This window comes from Leuresthes tenuis, unplaced genomic scaffold (assembly GCF_036924035.1).
Source record: "Leuresthes tenuis unplaced genomic scaffold, fLeuTen1.0.hap1 SCAF_19, whole genome shotgun sequence".
Lineage (NCBI taxonomy): Eukaryota > Metazoa > Chordata > Actinopteri > Atheriniformes > Atherinopsidae > Leuresthes > Leuresthes tenuis.
The window spans coordinates 15,504,179-15,524,313 of record NW_027325373.1 but is presented as its reverse complement, the minus strand read 5'-3'; the positions used below and the strand labels follow the sequence as shown (position 1 = coordinate 15,524,313).

General features: G+C 42.5%; 1 protein-coding gene across 3 annotated transcripts in view; it reads right to left on the bottom strand.

Annotated features, from left to right (window-relative positions):
* Window positions 1-15,979, bottom strand: part of ptpn13 (protein tyrosine phosphatase non-receptor type 13) — a 38,854-nt gene extending 22,875 nt beyond the window's left edge. For 2 of the 3 annotated variants that reach the window (XM_072371709.1, XM_072371710.1), the window contains exons 1-7: window positions 15,633-15,979; window positions 10,121-10,240; window positions 7,648-7,814; window positions 6,218-6,283; window positions 4,481-4,666; window positions 4,206-4,293; window positions 2,035-2,667 (exon numbers count right to left, since the gene is read on the bottom strand). In XM_072371709.1, coding sequence (XP_072227810.1) covers window positions 2,035-2,667; window positions 4,206-4,293; window positions 4,481-4,666; window positions 6,218-6,283; window positions 7,648-7,814; window positions 10,121-10,235 — 1,255 coding nt within the window. In that variant the 5' untranslated portion in view covers window positions 10,236-10,240; window positions 15,633-15,979. The remainder of the gene's footprint in view (window positions 1-2,034; window positions 2,668-4,205; window positions 4,294-4,480; window positions 4,667-6,217; window positions 6,284-7,647; window positions 7,815-10,120; window positions 10,241-15,632) is intronic. The other variant, XM_072371711.1, reaches the window with a different exon arrangement.
* Window positions 15,980-20,135: the final 4,156 nt, after the last annotated feature.

The following is a 20,135-nucleotide window of genomic DNA, read 5'->3' as shown; positions in this document are numbered from 1 at the left end:
GTCTTGTATAAAACTAGCTTGCCTATGGAGATTTTACTAAGAATGCAATAAGCTCATAAGGGGGAAACATAAAGCTCTTGGGTCTGACTACTGAGGAGCTAAACAATTGTGTTGTGTGTGTGCTCTGGCAAAGCGTGTGATTGTGCAAAGACTTTTTTTCTCCCAGGTCAGTAACACCCTGAGAGTATGCATTGCAACTCCAAACCCGAACAAGTTGGGTGAATATGGAGGACGCAAATTAGGAGATATTTGAGGAGCAAAGATGCCCAGAAGACCTCGTGTTTCCCTTTACAATGAATAATATCAATAAATAATTGAAGAAATAACTGGAAGGCTTTCAGTGCATAAAGGGCTAGGACACCCCCGTTCTCCATCAGACATCAACAGCTGATACAACCACACGGACAGCAGATTACTGACAGAAAACTTCCAAAAACACAACAATACAGAGCTGTGTTCACGAATGCCACTTCAAATTTTACTGTATAAAATGGAGAAAACTTCTGTTACTGTTGTCCAGGAGTTGCATCGCCTTCTCTGGGCTCGGAGGCATCAGGAACGGACCATAACACGGTTAAATGTGTGTGGTGTGGTCAGACCAATCAGCATTCTGGATATTTTTTTTATTTTTGGAAACAATGAATGTGCCGTGGACCAAGGACGAAAAGAACCAGACTGTTTTGGAATGACACTTCTGGGATGCAGCACTGATGCGACATATGCTGCCTTCAAGACGACATCTCTCCAAGAGATACGAAGCTATCCGAAACCACACTTTGCGCTCGTCACGAAGACACGGCCGAACAAGAAGAAGAAGAAGAAGAAGAAGAAGAAGAAGAAGAGGAGAATGCGCCGAAGGTTTTAGGAACGCAACAAAAACCAGCCCATAATGTTGAACACCATGCCGTTCGTTTGCAGGAAGAATGGGAGAAAACAGCCCCTGAAACAAGCCTGCGCTCGGTAACTTCAACGCCGCAACGTCTTCTGCGTGCTGCGGGACTTTCACTTTCATCACAAAGTGGTAAAATACCGTCCAAACTTTCTCTGTAAAGAGTTGCGGGCCTGAAATGCTGGTATAGATTTTTTTTTTATCAATAAAGACAAAGATGCTGACGAGACATTAATCATCTTGGGTTCGTACAGACTGCAAGGAAATAAAAGCCAAAGTAAATGAACTATTTCTCTCTTAAAACTGTACATAATTAACTGTTTTGCACGCACAGGCACTCATTTATCTGTACGTCTTCCCCGATATGTAAAAGAAAATAGAGAATCTCTGTATATGTATAGATATATATATAATATTTGTGACAGTTAGCAGCACGCTAGAATCCAGCTGGCCTGTAATTAGTATCAACCATTTGGCAACCTTTGTACTCGTGACTCATTCATTCTGTCTAAACACTGCTGCCCAGCCACCACCAATGATACTTCATTCGAGCCAGCACCCAGCACTCAGCCCACATGGTAGTTACACTCAGACACACAAGCAATAAGCAGTCCAAGTGTCTAGCTGCTCATACGATACTACTGCGATCACAACAAAACCTCTCAGAAGACGTGAGTGGAAGGTAATGGACAGATGGTCGGATAAATCCACTGGACCGCCCAGTTTGATTTATTCCATGCCTTGCAATGCCAAAGCTGGGTCAGTGAGAGAATGCCAGGACCAAGTTCAGAAGTGTCACCACGATTCATAATTCACCGCTAATGAGAAGGCATTTGCTACGTGGGACGTGTTGCAATGAGGGTTTACAAAAAAGGTAGGAAACAAAAGACAGCCGGTCTGTCTGAAGCAGCCAAACCGGGTTATGTGGTTTTTAGATTGTCACTGTCACGTTTGCCACTTGAGCTGTTCGTGTGTGATCGAAGCCAACAGCCTAACGCATAAATGGCTGGGATTTTCTATCCCGCTACATATGCTGTGCATATCAACGGTCCAGTTCTTGACAAGCAGAACATTATACCACTGAGCTTCCCCAGCATAAACACACATGATCAACACGAAACACTGAAATAAAAATCATTACTCACCATCCACAGCCTTTCGGAACACTTGAAGTTTTCTCTGTCTATCCTTGATCTTGTCATAAGCGCCAGCGAGACCCGAGCCGACGGACAGGGCCGAGAAGTGATACTGCCTCCTATTCTTCAGCCCACCAAACTCAGAATAGTGAGAATCTCTCTCCCGAGACGCCAGCAAAGGTGATTTATGCCTGCCTACCGAGTGAGTACTTAAGGCAGTGCTGCCTCTCCGAGCATCCTCCAAAGCTCCAAAACGAAGGGCCTCTGGGTCAATGCAAGCTAAATCCACAGAGGAGGCCCATGTCTTCCTGGCCTGACTTGGCCCCAGCTCTGCGCTGTAGAAAGCTAAAGACCTACGGTCCAGTTCCACCGGCCGGCCCTTTTGTTGGGGGTGAAGCGGGTGCAGATAGGGATAAGAGTGCTGGTACTGGAGTGAAGGTGGTTTAGGGTAGAGTTCTGTGGGGGATTCAGAGTTTGTGTGATAATCGGACGGGGGATACTGTGGGGCAGCACCCTCATCCCCCTTCAACAAGTCCTGGATTGGCAGCGAGCCCATGGAGCGACTAAGGCCCCGGTTAAGAGATGTTTGTTCCTGAGTTCTGGCCCTGTAGCGTTCCAGAACCCTGGGGGCGGCACTCCTCCCTGAGAACAAGAAATCATATCGACTCATGAGCAAAGTGAGTAAGTAAGTAACTAAATCATTTTTTTTATCTCCAACAATGGTACAGCAAAAAATATTTAGATGGTTTTCGAGAAAGAAATGTGAATCTACATTTCAGTCCCACTGGAAATCCAGCGAGTCCATCAACATGTCTATCTTAAAACTGATAAATGGACACCGTTTATCCTCTTCAGTCCATAATTCAAAAAGTTTGCCTTTCTTGACAGTCGTACTTAAACTCTCAGACTGTATAAACTCTTGTTTTGGAAACACAGATTTAAAAAAAAAAAAGAGCAAATGTGCACGAACAAGAGCCAAAACAAGGGAAAGAGATCCTAGATGAAAGCAGAGCCAGACATTAAACCCTGTAAAAATGCAGCATGTGTTAGTTTGATCTAGAAAGCACATGCTGGCTGGAAACACATCAAAGATAGTCAGACTATGTTCCGAGAGTTCAGGGAAACTCACAAGTACTTGACTGTGCTGAAACTGAGGAAAAGAACACATTTTTTTTTTCCCAGAAGGATGTCTTATTTTTCATCTATTCATCCGTCCGCTACACAAGTAGGCCGGGGCCTTCCCAAGCTGAGAGGCTGGGCGCACCCAAAGCAGGCTGGCAGCCAATCACAGACCTGACATGTACACATCGCAAAGAGGTCTGCTCTTAATTACCCTTTTCAAGCTAATACCACCGCGGTGTCGCTGTTCTATGGACAGACTGGATCAATTTGGAGAAGAAAAAAGAGAGAGAGAAAAGAAAATATTCGAGCAGCTACTACAACTTTAAACCACTGGGAAATGAAAGATGCTTCGGGGACTCTTTGCATGTACTTTCCCTAGGGCTGGCCGCTGCTCAGCCAGGGAGACAAAGCACCGATACAAACAGCAAAGCAGCAGCTTCACTGGTGACTCAGAAATATGCATCTGTAATCGCTCCCATGCCGTTCTTACATAATCGGAGCGACAGCCGTGGCTGTGCTTAGCTCCCCTTTCCATGGCATGGAGAAATGCCGAAGTTCTTTCAGAAACCACTGGGAAGATTTGGTCATATTTTCCTTTCATTTAATCTGAATTTGAGGTTGTAGTGTGTAGTTTCTTGGATACTTTTTTTTTTTTTTTTCCCCTTTTCCGAAACTCAGAAAGCGAGGATGTTGATAAATGGCTCCAAAGCCGAGGACAACTTGGATTCAAATCGGATTTTTGTTTTTCAGATTCTTTTTTCACACGTAAACTTTCAGTATCTTTAAAAGGAGCCGTCTTCATGAAAAGTAACGCGAGGGATAAATGATGTGATGTAAACTGAGATAAATGTCAACACATCGTCTGTACAGCAGATCTGACTTGTGACCAGCATTACTCACATCATCTGTCAGAGGACTGATGATGTGAGGTCTCTCATGTCAACGACACTGTGAGAATTATGATAAATGAATGACTCTCCGTGCCATGGAAAATGTTTTTGGACGACAAAAATACGGCTGCAGTTGAGTTTAGTGTCTGTCAGTGCAGCTCATCTTACCAGAAGGCAAGCCTTTGCCCCTCAGCCTTTCTCGGATCTCCTTACTCCGCTCAGGAAGCGACTCTCTGTCTGTCAGCAGGCCATCCAGCTGATAAAAAGGTGCAGAGAGTTATAGTAAGGGCCCAGGAACAGAGGAGCAAGGGTGGGGGGGAAAAAGAACACATGCCAGAGAGCGATAAGAACCCGAACTTGGAGTGATCCAATCAAGTTCCATCAGCACGAGCCCCCATTATCTGCAGCAATCTAACACTCGAATATCAGAATTACATGAATACCTGAGAGAGGCTGCCCAGCACCAACCGGACCAGCTTTCTGATGTAGGAGAAGGGAGGGTCACAGCTGGAGTTTCGGATGTGCTTGCTGCAGATGTCCAGCACCGTGCGCAGCGACATTCGACTCAGTGTAACATCATCACACATGTTGAGTAGCAGGCTGTTTAGGTGTTCCCCCAGCTTCATCGGCTGCAAAGGAAACAGAATGAAGACAGTCAGCGCCGGCAAAACGATGAGCTCTATTTGTATATTTCAATCTGATAGAATCGCGTTGTCATCATTTTTGCATCAAAAAGTTTCACTTCTGTCTGCCGAGCCCTGCCTGCGTATGTGTGTGCCAAAAACTAATCATCTATATTTGAATTTCTGTGGTGTCAAAGTCCGTCTTTGCTGGGGTTATGCATGAAAATATCTCCACAGTACTTTGAATGAAATGCGAGTGAAATTCCTGTTGAATTTGGTTGAGACAACCATTTCCCACGGTTAACGGCAGCAACACAGTGCTATCTACAAAATCTATGGCATTCCAATCAGCCTGATCTGTACTTTCTATTTAGAGCGGTCACAATTATCCGCACAGTAATTGTGGTCCAAGACATTCACGATAACAATATTATCCCAATATCAATGGAAAACTTCAATTCAAAATATAGGGCTATGAAATATTATCAGCAGGCATTTGTACTTGGGTATATGACATATGGCATATGGGTGCTGGTTCTAATCAACGTCAGCAAACCATCTAAATAACTTTGAAATGTCACTTTCTAAAATACATGTTTTCGATTTAATTTGTAGGGTTGAGGATAAACGTGTAATTCAATCAATGAAGTTGGACCATCTGTACTGTCCTCTGGCTCATACCCGTCAGATTACAGAAAGAAATCACGAGCTACACTGGATTTCCACTTCTTATCTAATCATACACAGTCTTCGGAGCTACCACGGGGACAACTACAGTGACTCATAGGTCAGAGAGAGGAAATTCTTCATGAGAGTGGATGGAGCCTGAGCCCTACACTGGAGCATAGCAAACAGCAAACCTGACATGAGGCACGATGTCTCAAAACTGTGGGCGGTACTTTCTCATAAATGCGAACACACCAGGCGGATTGTTTTGCACCTGACTGGCTGCCGAGGAGATAAGCGAGCGACCTGAGCTTCGCCACATTCGAAAACATTGCAGCGTGCGCTCATAAATCAGATGCAGATTAGATCTTTAAAAGGAAGATTCCACTGAAACCCAATTTCTCACTTATAGGTTGAGGTGTTTGACTGTTTAATAGCATGCCCTGAACAGCCAGATTAACAGCTGCAATACGTATTCATTTGTGTGCTTTTGCCACACACACACCACTTCCTCTTGTGTCATTCTCCCCCCCTCATTGTGCCAGTGTTTAGACTGGCCCGGGTTTAGCTTTCCTCCAGTTTAGTCTGATGCCAAATAAACAACTTTGTCAAATATCAGTCAATACGTGTCAATATCCTAGCACAAGGTGACAAGATCAGGTGACGTAAAAGCTGAGCGTATTATGCAACAGTGATATATCAGCGATGTTTGTCCACTTTGCTCTGCACAGCTTGTGATGTCAAATGTGGTTAAAAAAAAAAAGAGAAAGTCATTTTGAAGTAAAAAAAATGAAGACAAAGATTTATTTCATTAACTGTCGTTAGCCGGGTTTCTTATTAACAAGCGAGACAGTGACTCAGTGGAATAAAGGATTCACGGTGATGATTTACCTGACTTTGGGGGATTTCATAGTCTGCTCCCCAGAATAGGGTCATTCCCAGAGAGTACATGTGCATCTGTGAAGGGGGGGGGGGGACAAAACAAAGCAGCTGTTAGGCTAAAATGCAGCAACCCCAAAAGAAAAAGCAACAAAGAACAAAGGCACACTTTCATTCAGGAAAAACTAAAACATGTTCAAATCAAATTGTTAGGAGATCGAAACTTTTTTTTCCACACAAAAGGAAAAAGACAGAGGCTTTCAGACTAAATCCAAAAACATTTTTCCATTTCCTCCTTCTTATTACACTCCACTCGTTGCTTGGGAGAGAAACTGCTTCCCCTCCGTGTTGGGCTTGGTAGAGGAAAGAATAATTTAGGGATTGCCAAAGAATGCAACATATCCTTCAAGGTCTTTTCGGGAACAGAGCTCCGAGTGCACATTTAAAGACACACGAACACGTTGAGAAAATGCTGAAAACCGAAAAGCTTGAGATTAAAAGGCGATACTACGAGCCGCTGAAATGTTGAAAAAGTCGCACGGAAAACTGTAGCACTTGCAGCTGACATGTGTGTTTACCCTCAGTCTGATAATGAAGGGAACAGATTATACCTTCTACACTGAAATAACTCAGCTGGGGAGTCAGGCCCAGAGCTGGAAAACTGACTCAGCACAAAACTCTGTTGAGGTCTATGGAGCCGTGCCAGAGCCGGGTTTCCAGTCAATCAAGCTTTTAGCTCATTTACCAGGAAGGCAGATCGAGGAGGCTGATGGTAAAGGTTCTGTGCACTGCAGAGGATAATATGGTGGCTCACAACTTCAGCCGTGGATGCTGCAAATGCACAAGTGTGCTCTCCTGTTTTCAAAGTTTTTACATATAATTACCCCCCAAAAAAGAGAAAAAAAATAAGCTATTTTCAAAATCTCTGCATGTCAAGCAGCCCGAGGAGAGCTACGGGACAATATTAAGTTGTTTTTAAATCCTACGACCACACTTGCATGAGCACAGAGGTGTCACCACTGCATAAATTCTTCTGCTGGTTTCACACCCTTACACTGATTGACTTGCGGTGGCGCACCAAGCAACCAGCGAAAGCCAGAGCAAGCAAACATGGACGCCAACGATTCAGGTTTAAAATAGGCTGGTTTTTGCTTGTTTTTTTGTTTTTTTTTAACGAGGAAAGCATTTTTAATACATACACAGTGCTGCTTGGAGAAAATGACTGAATTCAAAACTGACTCCAATCAGAAGGAAAACGCTTAGCTGGATGAGTTTATTTTTTTGCAACTTCAATAAGAGCAGTTCTTTTTTTTTTTTTACCCAAACTACATGAGCATCATTAGCATGAGATCTGTGGGGGGAAAAAAGTGACAAAACATGCAGTTAGGCCTAACGATCTGTATGGTTCTGTTACCACACGTTGAATCATTGCTGCTTTTTACCTTCTCCATGTCAGATATGGAATTCAAGGAGAGCCCTTCCAGGACCTCGGGAGCTGTGAAGGCTTTTAAGTCCTGCTGGGTGACATACTCGTCTGTGAATGAAATGTTGCCAGAGGGCATGAGCAGGAGGGACCAGGGGGAGATAATGAAGCCCGTGGCTGCAGGGTCTGGTGGTGAAAAGGAACAATTCAGCACATGCAGATATGATCAGGAGCAAAAAAAAACAACAAAAAACAAGCCAACAAACACAATTTGCTTCACTTTTCTTAAATAAACTCTCAGCTAAAGCCTAAAGCTCAGCCCTACCATCGAATTCTGTCAAGTCAGTCACAGCCTGGATGCAACAACTGTAGATATATCCAACGGCAGTGGAGGGTGCTCGCTAAGACTTTAGCGCTTATGGACATTCGGGATGACTGAAGTAAACAAAAACACATGTCGCTTTCTTAGCCTGCAAGGAAATTACTGTTGAGGCATGGAAGCAGAGAGGAATGACTACGCAGCATAACCCTCTTTTCCTGCAAAGCCACAGCCAGTGCTGGGGTTAGAGAATGTTTTAAAAATATACAGAGGAATGTTTCAGCAGCGCTGCAAAAAATTCTTTTCTTTGACTGATACTTAGCTCCGAGAGGAGCAGAGACTGGAACAGAGGAACTTGATTTGAGGCACCCGAGAAAAAAAAAAAAAGAAAAAGAAAATCTGTGTTCAAAAGCTGGAATCTACTAAGTAAATATAAGTTTCCTGTTTAAAACTCATGTGACCATTTGGAGAGCTTAATGAAAAGAAGACTGGGTCACTAGGTGTTTCCAACACAAAGCTTTTGCTCTGAATGACCAAAAACTCACCCAGAGAGAATTTATTTCTTAATGCACGGGACGGGAAACCAACTGTTCAACAAAAAACCTCCACAAGTAAGTAATCAAACGTGCACCGTTCGATTTCCTGCTGACTCTGATGGACAGAATCTCTCACAGATAATATGTTCAGTGCAAACAGCCCGTTTTACAGGAGTAAATGTTCACTAACCGCACTGAGCATCATGCCTCAAATCCCCCTGCAAACAGGCCACTGAAGCCCATAAGCAGTTATCAGGGGCCGCAGGCGAATGCGGAACACTCCAGCAGACGGAGGATACAGATAATGTCATAAAAAGATGGGAGGCATGATGGAAAATTCCTCCGACAAATCAGACACACTCACAAATCACCTACTCAAACAAATCCTTCTTAAACAAACACTGGGTAACCGCTACTGTTTACATACAAGAATGAAACTGTGCTGGTGGCGTTTAACCATGCGTGCACATCCTCCAGTCCCGACGCTCCCTTTAACTGCACCAAAGACAGGAACGAAAACAGCTCGGGATGAGAAGTTTAGTGCAAAAAAAAAAAAATCACAAACACTTCACTTCACTTTAGCTAGTTATTTATTTTCCCTCTTTTTTTTGTCTCTTTAAACATTAACCTGCACCGATTCCACGTATCCACGCCGGTTACATTGTTACTGCTGATTGGCAAAGATAAAAAAAGAAAAAAAAACAATTTCAAAGCTTGAATCTACATTGTTTAATAACCCATTCTTGTGGTAAACTGACTTCTTTACATAGCTCTGCGACGACATAATAGCTGGGTCCAACATCTGCTATTGAAATTTCAGCTTCACTCAGCAGTCCAAAGCTGTACACACCAAAGGCCACAATTTACTCAGTATAGCTGCACACTGGAAAAAGGAAAAATGCAGTGACTCCAGCACAGCGCCATGTAAAGACCAAAATAATGACTTTTAGATGTCAGAGCTTTATCTAAGGAGCCTTCATCACTAAAAATGCTTCGCAGTGGTGATTCCAACGATCGGCTTATCTTAACTGTGACCTCAGCGGGAGAAAAATATTCACAGCCGTCACTGATAAGAGAGATTTTCCCACAGCAGACCAGTTCTGTCGGCGCAGGAACCGGCCAGCAAAGCCAGAAGTTGAAGTCAAGCCGGTTTATGCAGAAACGCATGTGGCCAGATCTCGGTTACTGTGTCACTGAAACCCACAACGGTCAACCGTTTGGATGGCACAATTATGGCCTGCGTAATCAGGTGGACCAAAAATGTTCAATGGAACTTTTGAAACAAAGCGCAGGGGACTGCGGTGCATGCTGACTCACGTCCTTCTCCAGAGCAGAGATAAATCTCCCTTAGTCACCCACTGGTTAAGTTTTCTTAAACAACAAAGACTCCCCGGAATCTGACACCTTATCTCCTTCTGCCTTCATGGACAACCACAGACAGTTCCAGGCACAGACAGCTCGCAAAAATGATTAAAATGTTCCAAAACATAACTGCACATAATGAAGGCAATGGGATGGATTCCAGGGATCAAAGGGAAAGCTCGTTTAGATGCTTTTAAGCGTTTGTTGGACTGGAATTGGCCTGCGTGATCCTTTCTGGGAATGGTCTTTGCACATCTGATCCCACGTGTTCTTACCTTTGTGGAAAAGTTCTTGGAGGCTCTCGGCACTCTGGCTTAGCACTGCCCAGACCTCCTCCTCTTGGAGCGGGCCTCCTCGAACCTCCAAGGCTTCTGCCAGAGACACGTGCATCTTCCCTGCACAGGTAGAGAAAGAGGAGCGCGTGAGGTGCTGTGTGTGCATATGCAGGAGGGAGGGATTATATGAATGATCAATGCCACATGGCCAACACTTTGACGGTTAAAGAAAAGTAGATCCAACTATGGAACAAATGGGAAATATTACACACAGACACACCAAAAGCACAGAATACTTGAGCACACATAAAAACCTCTGTCCCGGTGTCAGCTCTCCGGAGGTTTTTGTCAAGATCTTGCCTGTATTTAACACCATCCGCTGTAACTTCTTGCTCCACAGATAGGAATCATCCCCCACATCAAAATGTTGCAATCACAAAGCTCCCCTGTGGGGACAGGTTTTCGTCTCCATCTGGGTTGCCTTTAGCCTCTTTGTTACCGCAGGTGTTCTGCAATGCATCGTTCTCTCCATTTTTTTTTATACTGGATTTAATGGCGCGACACGGGATATTCAGAAGGATGCCAGCTTATAAGCCAACACTGGCTCGGCCTTGTTTGGAGGGCTCTGTGGTATTCGTTGTGCTGCTTGCCTTGCCTTGACTTTCACAACAGATCATTCCTTTTTTTAGGGCTAAAGTTTACCAACCATTGTCAAGAATCAACACTAGCGCTAGATCCCCTTCATGTTGCCATCAGCAATCAGTCTAAGGCTAATCATTCATTTCACTTTCATAACACTGATGTACAGTATTTCATTTTGAGAGGTTTTGACCAACTTTGTTGACTCTTTTGAGCCCTTGAGCAAACTCACACATTTTCCAAATAATGCCGTCCTAACATACTACAGGAGGTAGCACAAGCACATGATATAAAACACGCTCTCTTTAACTTGAGTTACATTCAAAGTAGCAGTTTATTCCTCTTGGCCTCTAAAATCCTTAAGATTTAAGACAGCAGCTTCAAGCTTAAAAGGGTTTACTGATCTAGAAAAGAAAACGCCACTTTTTTTCCCTTTTTTTTTTTAAATCTAAAAGCTACATCATGCTGCACAAATACGTCGTAAAGCAGACTTCTGTTATCTGATTGCACGCTGTAAAGTCTTTAACAGGGTCGAGCTCAGCACAAAATTCCCAGCAAACGAAGGGAATACCTCGCTAATTCTGTGGTACTTAACAGGTGTGGGCTACAAGTCAAAAACCCAGCAGAGAAAAGCTCAAAATCCTCGCTCTGCAACTGTCTGCAAACAAGACTAAGGCCCCATAGAAAAACGAGGACATGTGTGCGCTTTATTCCATCAATCAGCTGAGTCAGTCTCACACGACTCTGACAGATGAGAAAGGATTTCACGAGTCTCTTTTTTTTTTTTTTTCCTCTCTCTCCTCCGCATTCAAAGTTTCTCTCGCAACTCCAGCCACCGTGCTGCAGTGACAATGGTTTCTAATCTTCCCAATTCAGCAATGGCATGTTACAAATGTGGGCAAAACAGGAAGCTCGAGTTTTACAGAATACAACAGGCTGAGCAGAAACTGTCAGCACCCAGGGTAGATTTTTTAGCTCCAAAAATAGAATATGTTTCAGGAGAACAACATCCCGTGATCGCAGAAATTGCAGTTTCTCCGGTGTACGGAAACACGGAAGTTCATTAATGCCATTAGCAAAAATACTCAATTAAACGTTGCCTGCGTTGCACATGCTGCTGTGTAAATATGCAAATATCCAGGGCAATGCAAACTAATCGGAAAAACCCACAGAGATCATACAGACGTCTCGGGTTGAAATGGCGGTAGGCCGCAAACATATGTCAACAGTGCTTTCAATTCATCAGAGTTCTCTGATTAGAGCAACTTAAAGGTCAAGACTGATGGTTAAAGCAGTAATCTGTTATGATCTTTCATTCATTCCTTTTCCCCCCCTCATATTACTGAGAAAATCCATGTTAAACCTCATAGATTAAAGCCTTTACTGAAGCCCATTCAGAGAGAAATCAAGTATGATTCCTCAACCAATCAATCATGCTTTGGATGAGTATGAGATTACATCACACTGCTTCTTAGTTTGAGAACTAAAAAAAGAAAAAATCTGACAAGCTGCAGTTGTTATGTATATTCCATACAGCTTGTAGGCATAAATATGGGGGAAGAAATAAATAAATACCCCCCCAAAAAGTACAAATTGGGCATGTGATTCCATTATCTATCAATGGCCTGCTCATTCTTGTATTACCCCCTCAAACTGCATCAGAAACCGTCTTTTCCACACCTCTAGGACCCCTGGATTCAGAGGAAACTGTGCCTAAAAGAGTTCACACTTTCCAGAAGCGGACAATCACGCCGGCACCGCGAGGGAACCACCGAAAAAAATGCTGGCGCGCGTTTTCCGTGAACCATAAATATCCGCACCAAATTCGGAGCAGACAGATGCTGAGATACTCCATGTATAGATGAAAAATGGGGCTCGCTTGTGGTTTCAGAGCAAAATCTCTGGGGGAACGTGAGCGTCTGCACAAAATTTCATGCCAATCCATCACATTAGCGTGGACATACTTCGGCCTAGATCAAAGGCAAACCGCTGCCAACCCCAGCAAGATGGCGAGTAATGCCGGGTTGTTGTGTCTGGGATTATGGGCCGAATTCATGCACACGGTCTGTCCATAAACTTCTGATATAAACGGGGTCAGCAGCTTCATTAGCATTCATTTTCATTTCCGAAAGCAGGTTGTGAAACAATGTCCTTTCTATGAATTGGAGTCTGCAGAAGAAAGTTAATGAGTAAGCATGTCGCAGGCCTCAATGTTTATGCAGGAATGCAGGTTAACCATTCTACTCAATGGGAGGCGTGAAGTTTGAGGCCAAGTGGGATACTACCCATCTTGTTCATTACCCATGAGAATGGGGAGAGCTGGTGCTCGGAAGACTGATTGTTTTGTGACCCTTGTTATTTTAACAGAGACCTACAGTGGAATGTTTTTTATCCGCACTGAGGCTGCAGCGCGGGCCAGCTGCTCTCTCATTGGACCACGGTCCCGCTCATTATCGAGGGCGCTCGGGAGCCTGCGGTCCAAAAACTGCAAAAGCAGAAAACCTGCACCACTTCTGTGCCTTGTTGTCGTTTTAGATTTCAAACAGCGGGGATGTTTGTTTCCAGGTATTCCAATATACCGTCACGCTATAGTTGGAAATAAAGGGAAAGGATAAAAAAAAAAACAAGATTAGAGATCAGATTGCTGTTGTTTATATGAAAATCCTGGCCACAGTCACAAGGATTTTAAAGGGGAAATAATCCTGGAAACGTGATAGAGTTCTTTGCTCTGCACTTAGGTGAAACTTTTCCCCTCCACCCACCTTCCTGTCTGGGACACAGCTACAACCCATGAGATGGATTTGAAAACAATCCAAAGCAATTTGAAAAAATTGCACTTCAGCTTGCAAGATACCAATAGTTTCAGCACCTCTGACTGTCTCGAAGATCGTCCTCCTATACCAGCTGGGAAGAAAAAAAAAAGAGAAAGAAACTGTCTCTTTAAATCTTAGTTCTTACCAAAAAAAAATCTTTTGAAAACCGGAGAGGCTGCAGTTCGACAGCAATCGGCCGTAAAGAAGTCGAGATTCTAGTTTCATTTCCAAAAACACAACTCATAATAGAAAATAAACAAAGGAATTTGTTCATGTCATCCAAACATCAGAGCTGTGGTCTCAGCTGGCAGACGCATCTGGGCTAGAAGCAGAAGCTGGTGAGGTGCGCCAACACCGAGGTGAAAATCTCCCTGAAGTTACTCACGCCAGGAAAATTCAGCAACAAACTCAGAATGAACCTCTTTTTTTTTTTTTCAGGATCGTACCGTGTTATATAGCCTGCGAGCACACGAGGCCGAGATGAGGATCTTTTATCCAACACGCCGAGTAACATAAGGAATAATGTCTTCAATGAATAAGGATAGCAATTCAAACGCCACAGCTTACTCCTCAACAACAAAGCAGACGAGTAGAAGCTGACCAGTTTATCTGTTGTCCAACATAATGCGATCTATTGGACATCTGTTTTAGATATAAATGTGTTTTACAGTTTATTTTATAAGGGCACATAATGCAGAAAAAGTGGCGTCATCACATGGTTCAGACTCAAGCTGTATCTGATCATTTTACACGCTTCAAATTTAGCATTTTTGCACAATATATTGTCCTTTATTTGTGCAAGGTTGAGCTGTCCAGTGGTTTTGTGAGTAATGTGCGGTTTTCTCTGTCATGTATGGTGTTTTTACCCCCTGCCTGGGGACTATGGATGGAAATCTACACTGCTATATTCTTCCATGTTTACATTTTGAATTTCTAAGCAACACTATTTCATGTTCAATGTCCCTTTAAATCAAACAAAAAAAAAAAAAACAATATCAGAATGTTTCTCGCTCACCAATGTCGGTGTAGGTCCAAAACTCTGGTATCGTTTAAGCTCAATATGCAACGGTTAAAATGCTTTTCCAGATCACTTTGCACAATGGCCGATACAGTAGTGAACCTGGCCATTCCGCTCTGTCCAAATAACCAGTGAGCACCCCAGAAACTTTGTGTTTTTTCAGTACAACCGTGGTAGGAACAAGCCAGCAAGAGAGCAAATGAATATTTGGTTGATTATCAGCGCAGTTCTGGACCAACAGCCCTCATTTCTCATTTTGGTCTGGACCTCATCCGCTCCATTTCTGTTAATCACAGGGTTGCTTTGAGTACCGTGACAAGCAGAGCATGGTTTAGCAAAACTTCACTCCAGCCTCCCCTCTTCCCAACACAAAAACCCAACCCGCTGACTATATTTCCCTTCTTTTTTTTCCAGTGATGATGCTCACATCACCTCCATCATGTCCACACAGCCTCCCTGCCCACTTCTTCAGCCCAGCCACACACTGTGACCTTTGACTTTGAGTCAACTTTAGTACTTTTCTATGGTAATGAAGGGGGAGGGGGTCTAAGCTAACTTCTTACCACCCCATAAAACCTTCAGGCTATGGTGACACAATATATGCCAATAAAGGCTTCCACAAAGGAAAATCCGTGCCAAAATGTTTCCGCCCGCTGACAGTTTTCTCAAAATAATACAAATGGTACAAGCTGGCGGGCTTGAAGGCAGTTACCTTTCCACAATACCTGTTATTTTTGTGGTGGTGTCTCCTCCCTCCCAAAACCAAAAATACAGCTTACTGGCACCGATGCCGCAGACACCAGCGCCCCGTTGGTAGATTAATAAAAATCTGATGCATAACTTTAAAACCCAAATATAAAAGTTAGATGTCAGCAATCGTCAACGTTTCCTAGATTCTTTTTTTTTTTTTTTTTAAAGTTTGAATCTTCCTTTATCTGGTGGCTCCTACTTCAGGCTCCAAGTATTATGACCGAAACTGGCAACAACAAAATAAAAGTTTTTTGTCTGCGACACATTTTGAGTAGTTTACAGGGGTACTTACCAGGCAAGAAGAGCTACAAAATTAACTGAAAGGAAAAAGTTCGTAGTCCGTCGAGGCTATGAGTGCGCACACAAACGGCACCAGACGCCATCCCATCCACAAAGCAACATCTTGGATAGTAGTTGACTACACGGCGAAGCAGGCAGGCAACAGGTCTACCTTTCCGCAGCGCGTTCCGCTCTCTATACGCTGCAGATGTTGTTTTCTGGGCCACTTCTTAAAAAGTACGAAATTTAAGAAAAACAATACTCTTCCTGCCAGTGGGTCGCGTTTAATGGCCACTGTTTAGTTCTGAGTTCTCCTCCAGCCAAACCAAGTTACCATTTCTGTGGAGGAGCGGAATAAGCCCTCCCTCCGCCTGTTAGCGTGGGCTGACTGGGAGTAACCAGACACCTAACCGCGGCCGCTCATTGGTTCTCCACTGGGGGACTGTCATTGAACCGTTTCTATGGTAACGCTCAACCGGGAGTAAAATGTACAGTGTGGACTGACAACCTGGTGTTTTCTATATGGCTTCGCAAACGTTTCCGTCGACCGAATATCAGCTGAATTTGATCTTTAATAATTACGGTGGCCCCGAAATGTTAAATATAACGAGTGGGACAGAGAAACAAAACCAAAAACACACACACACAAAAAAAAACAGGCCTTAACACTCGAAAAGACAAAAAAAGAAAAAATACAACTTTAAAATTTTCCTACGTGTTTTTGTGTTGTGTAAAGCTTCTGTTTTCTGTTTTGATTTATCTTTCTGATTTGCTGTGTTTTCTGATATGTTGTTTTTGGTTTTCCAGTTGTTTTGTCCATGTCTTCTTTACTTCATGCATAGAGATGTAACTGGGGTGTAGGGTACATGGTATAATTAATGCTGATAATACTACTACTACTACTACTTCTACTACTAATAATAATAATAATATTAATACATTATTGTTTGCACTAGTGGCGTCTTTATTTGTAAGTATCCATTTGCTGATGATCACTACCTTTAACAAGCAGAGACGGTATACTTTCTGAATGTACACGTGTGCAACATGCCGTGTCCCTTCACCCTACGTTGTTGAAGGGGTTGACATTTTTTAAAGGCTCAATAAAAACCAGGATTAACAAATGGGTTCTGGTTTCCTACAGCATCAAACTGAGTCATTTAGGGAGTCAGGAAGCAATTCACTGCTGAGTACTTCCTTCCTACGGAGCACTTCAAAGCTGGCGTGTTTAGGGTCTGCCTTGCGCCATCTAGTGACTATTTGTCATCATTACATGCTGCCATCGCAAGGGTTGACGGTGGTTGAAAGGGTTATCTCTGCCTGCCCATACCTGTCAGAACTTCTTCTTCTTCTTCTTCTTCTTCTTCTCTCTTCCTATATCAGGAGTCGCCACAGCTAGTCGATCTCGCATCATCGATTTGGCACATGTTTTAAGCCGGATGCCCTTCCTGATGCAAGCCCAAACCTGTCAGAACTAAAAAGCCTTATTGTCTCCAACTCTGGGCCACAATGATAAGACTTGATTATTCAACTGAACTTACTTTTATCTTTATATTGAGACAGGGGAAATAATTCCCCTGAAAATTGGCCATAAAGTTAAATAGGACACTGGAATTTGTTGTGTTTTTGTTATTTCCCCCTCAAAGTGCATACTTATACATGGACAGTAAACATTTAGGACTTGATTCACACTTATGGGTTAAATCTCCAAATGCAATTTAATACATACCAGAGTTCTTGTACTTATAGTGCTATTTATGTTGGTGAAGTCTTACTGATGAGCATCTGTTATAATTTCATATTCATGCCAGTCTGCCAAGAGATTCTTAGTAATTTAATTCTTTCTATATCGACTCAAGAGGATGATAGAACAATTCACATATGACTCTTTGTAAGAGTCTTCTAATGATTTCAGTGTTGTTTGCTATCTTCTCAGAATACTATGGATCTGTGAAAAATATATAAACTCTCTTAAAATCATTGAGTTATCAGGTTAAAAGTTAGGTCAAATCTACTGTTAGAGTCAATTAGCAGTACTGGTTGACCTGTGTGTTGTTGCGACATAGTGGTGAACTCTTGCCTCAGTGAAAAGCCTAGAATACTTTTATATTTATCTTTCATCTGCCTCCTCATTTCCACTTTTCCAAGGAAAGGGGGAGGAGGATAACTTGAGTCATTTAGTAATGGTAAGTCCTGGTCTTAGTAAACTGTCTTGACCCCTCAGGAATGTGGTAAGTACTATACTCTTTCTATGAAATTGCTAATGAACTGGCTTCTTGTGGGCTTCAATGCTTTTACGAGTTTGATAATCTGCTACCAGTGTGATCTATTGTGTGCTGTGTGTCCTTTGAGTCGTCAGACTCTCTAATCTCTGTACTTTACCAGAGGCAGAGAGGCCCCCACCAGGAGACGGAGTCTGGAAAAGCAATGTCTCATAATGTGTAACTATGGGGATCTAAATTTTGGAAGTAGTCTCCCTTCTATTTCTGTCTGTCCTTAATACCTCCTCATCAGTGCTGGTCTGAGCCCAGAGGGCAATTTGTACTAAAACCTCAAAAGAGCGGATATACCTGTCACGACAGTCTTGGATATGTGGGGCACCTGGTGCTGTTGGTTGAGGGCTTTTCTTTTTTAGTTTAGCCGTTGGGTCCAGCTGGAGTGCATTACACAACTTTCCAGGAGCTCTTTTGCACCAACTTTGAAATGAAGTCTACTTTTTGGGTTGAGTTTATGTAAAAGACGTGCCATGTGTAGCAGTGTACTGAACCTTCAGAAATAAGTGTATCTTTAAATACTGAAACATTTTGTCATCAACATTAGAATATAACCTGATTCGGGTGTAATGAGTCTCGTTCAAACAGGCTTTAGTACACGAGACTGCTGAATTCCCACACAAATATTCTCAAATAAGCTGATTATACACCACACAGTTCTGAGAGTTTTCAACTGGCTTATTTCAGGGTAGGATGCAATTCCTCTGAACAAAACAGCAACCTCTGACACTAATTCATGGTCAGGTTGTTCTGGCAGGCTACTGCAAATATCAATTCAAGAGACTCGCCTCTTCATTAAAATCTCCACAGTGAAATGTATTTGTCCAACTTACTTGTCACAATTTCTCTTTTTTCATCTTACAACAACTGATAACTTGCCTAGTGTTAAGGGTGAGAGTAAGAAAAGTCAGTTGATGAAAATGAAGGCAATGAAAATGCGGATGAGTTGAAAAATGTAAGTCATAACTTGTCTTGTCATCATCTCATTCTTATGTACCCTTCATAGTTGCACGCTGCCGCTGAGGACAACGGACAAATATTTCTTACATCTCTCTGAGTCGATCCCAGTCAGAACTCACATCTGAGTAGCAAGTCAAACATTTAGATTCACAAATGAATCAATAATTTATTCATTATCATCTTTATTGTGATTAGCATGATCTTTTCTTTTCTCCTTTTTGCAGTTCAACATTTTTGAGTGGCAGGGTCTGTTGTCTAGTTTTACTCTCACGAGTATTCTTGCAAACTCTTTATGTTGGGTTGCAACGACTCAAGATCAGTTTCACACCCAAGACTTCCCACACTGTTAGAGTGTGTAGCCCACTTTTATTCTAGGGGCATTTATTAACAGCACAAATTATTACCTAGGTTATTTTGTAAAACACACAAAGACTAGATTAGATATCGCCGCCATCATGGCACCATGATAATGAAGAGAATTCAACTTAATGATATTAGCCCTGCATCTGTAGAAAATGAAAAAGCAAACAGACGAACAAGTCTCTAACAAAACTGATCATTTATTTAGTCACTTAATGACAAATGAATGACATGTAAATGATAGGCCTACAAGTGCAGAGCAGATATGCCTGTAGGTGAATAAAAATAAGTATTATACATTTTTGGATAGTAAAAGGGAACCAGATGAACTGATCAAATGATCATATGTAAATAACGGGGAGAGGAAGTGAATATTTAATTTGATCCATTGATTCTAACCAGGCCTCTTCTCAAGAATCTTCCTAATGTGAATAACATTATGAATTGGACAATGCTGAATAGGACTTATTTTGAACTTGTTTACTTTCTGTTTAAAGTGCTTCAGATGACGTTTGTTGTAAATTGGCGCAATACCAATAAACCGAATCGAAATATTGAATTTCTTTGGAAATAATGTTGATGGATGTGGTTTTATTTTCAATTGTTGACACAGAGCATCAAGAAATAGCATTGAAAATAAATATATTTTTCAACGCTCAATACATATTTTAGTGAATACAATAAGAACAAACAATGATTAACATTATGCAAACGCCACAGCGGTTTTGTTGATTTGTTGAATCTGGATGACACTGTAGTTTAAAGGCGTTGAGAGATGGGAGACACACCTAAAGCAGCATCCAGCTCCGATTTCTCATTGGCCCTCGTGATCTCGGTGGCGGGACGGTGCAGGATGGGATCAGAGGGAGATGCTGCCACACTACCCCTCCTAACCGGAGACACAGCCTCCATGTGATCCCTTC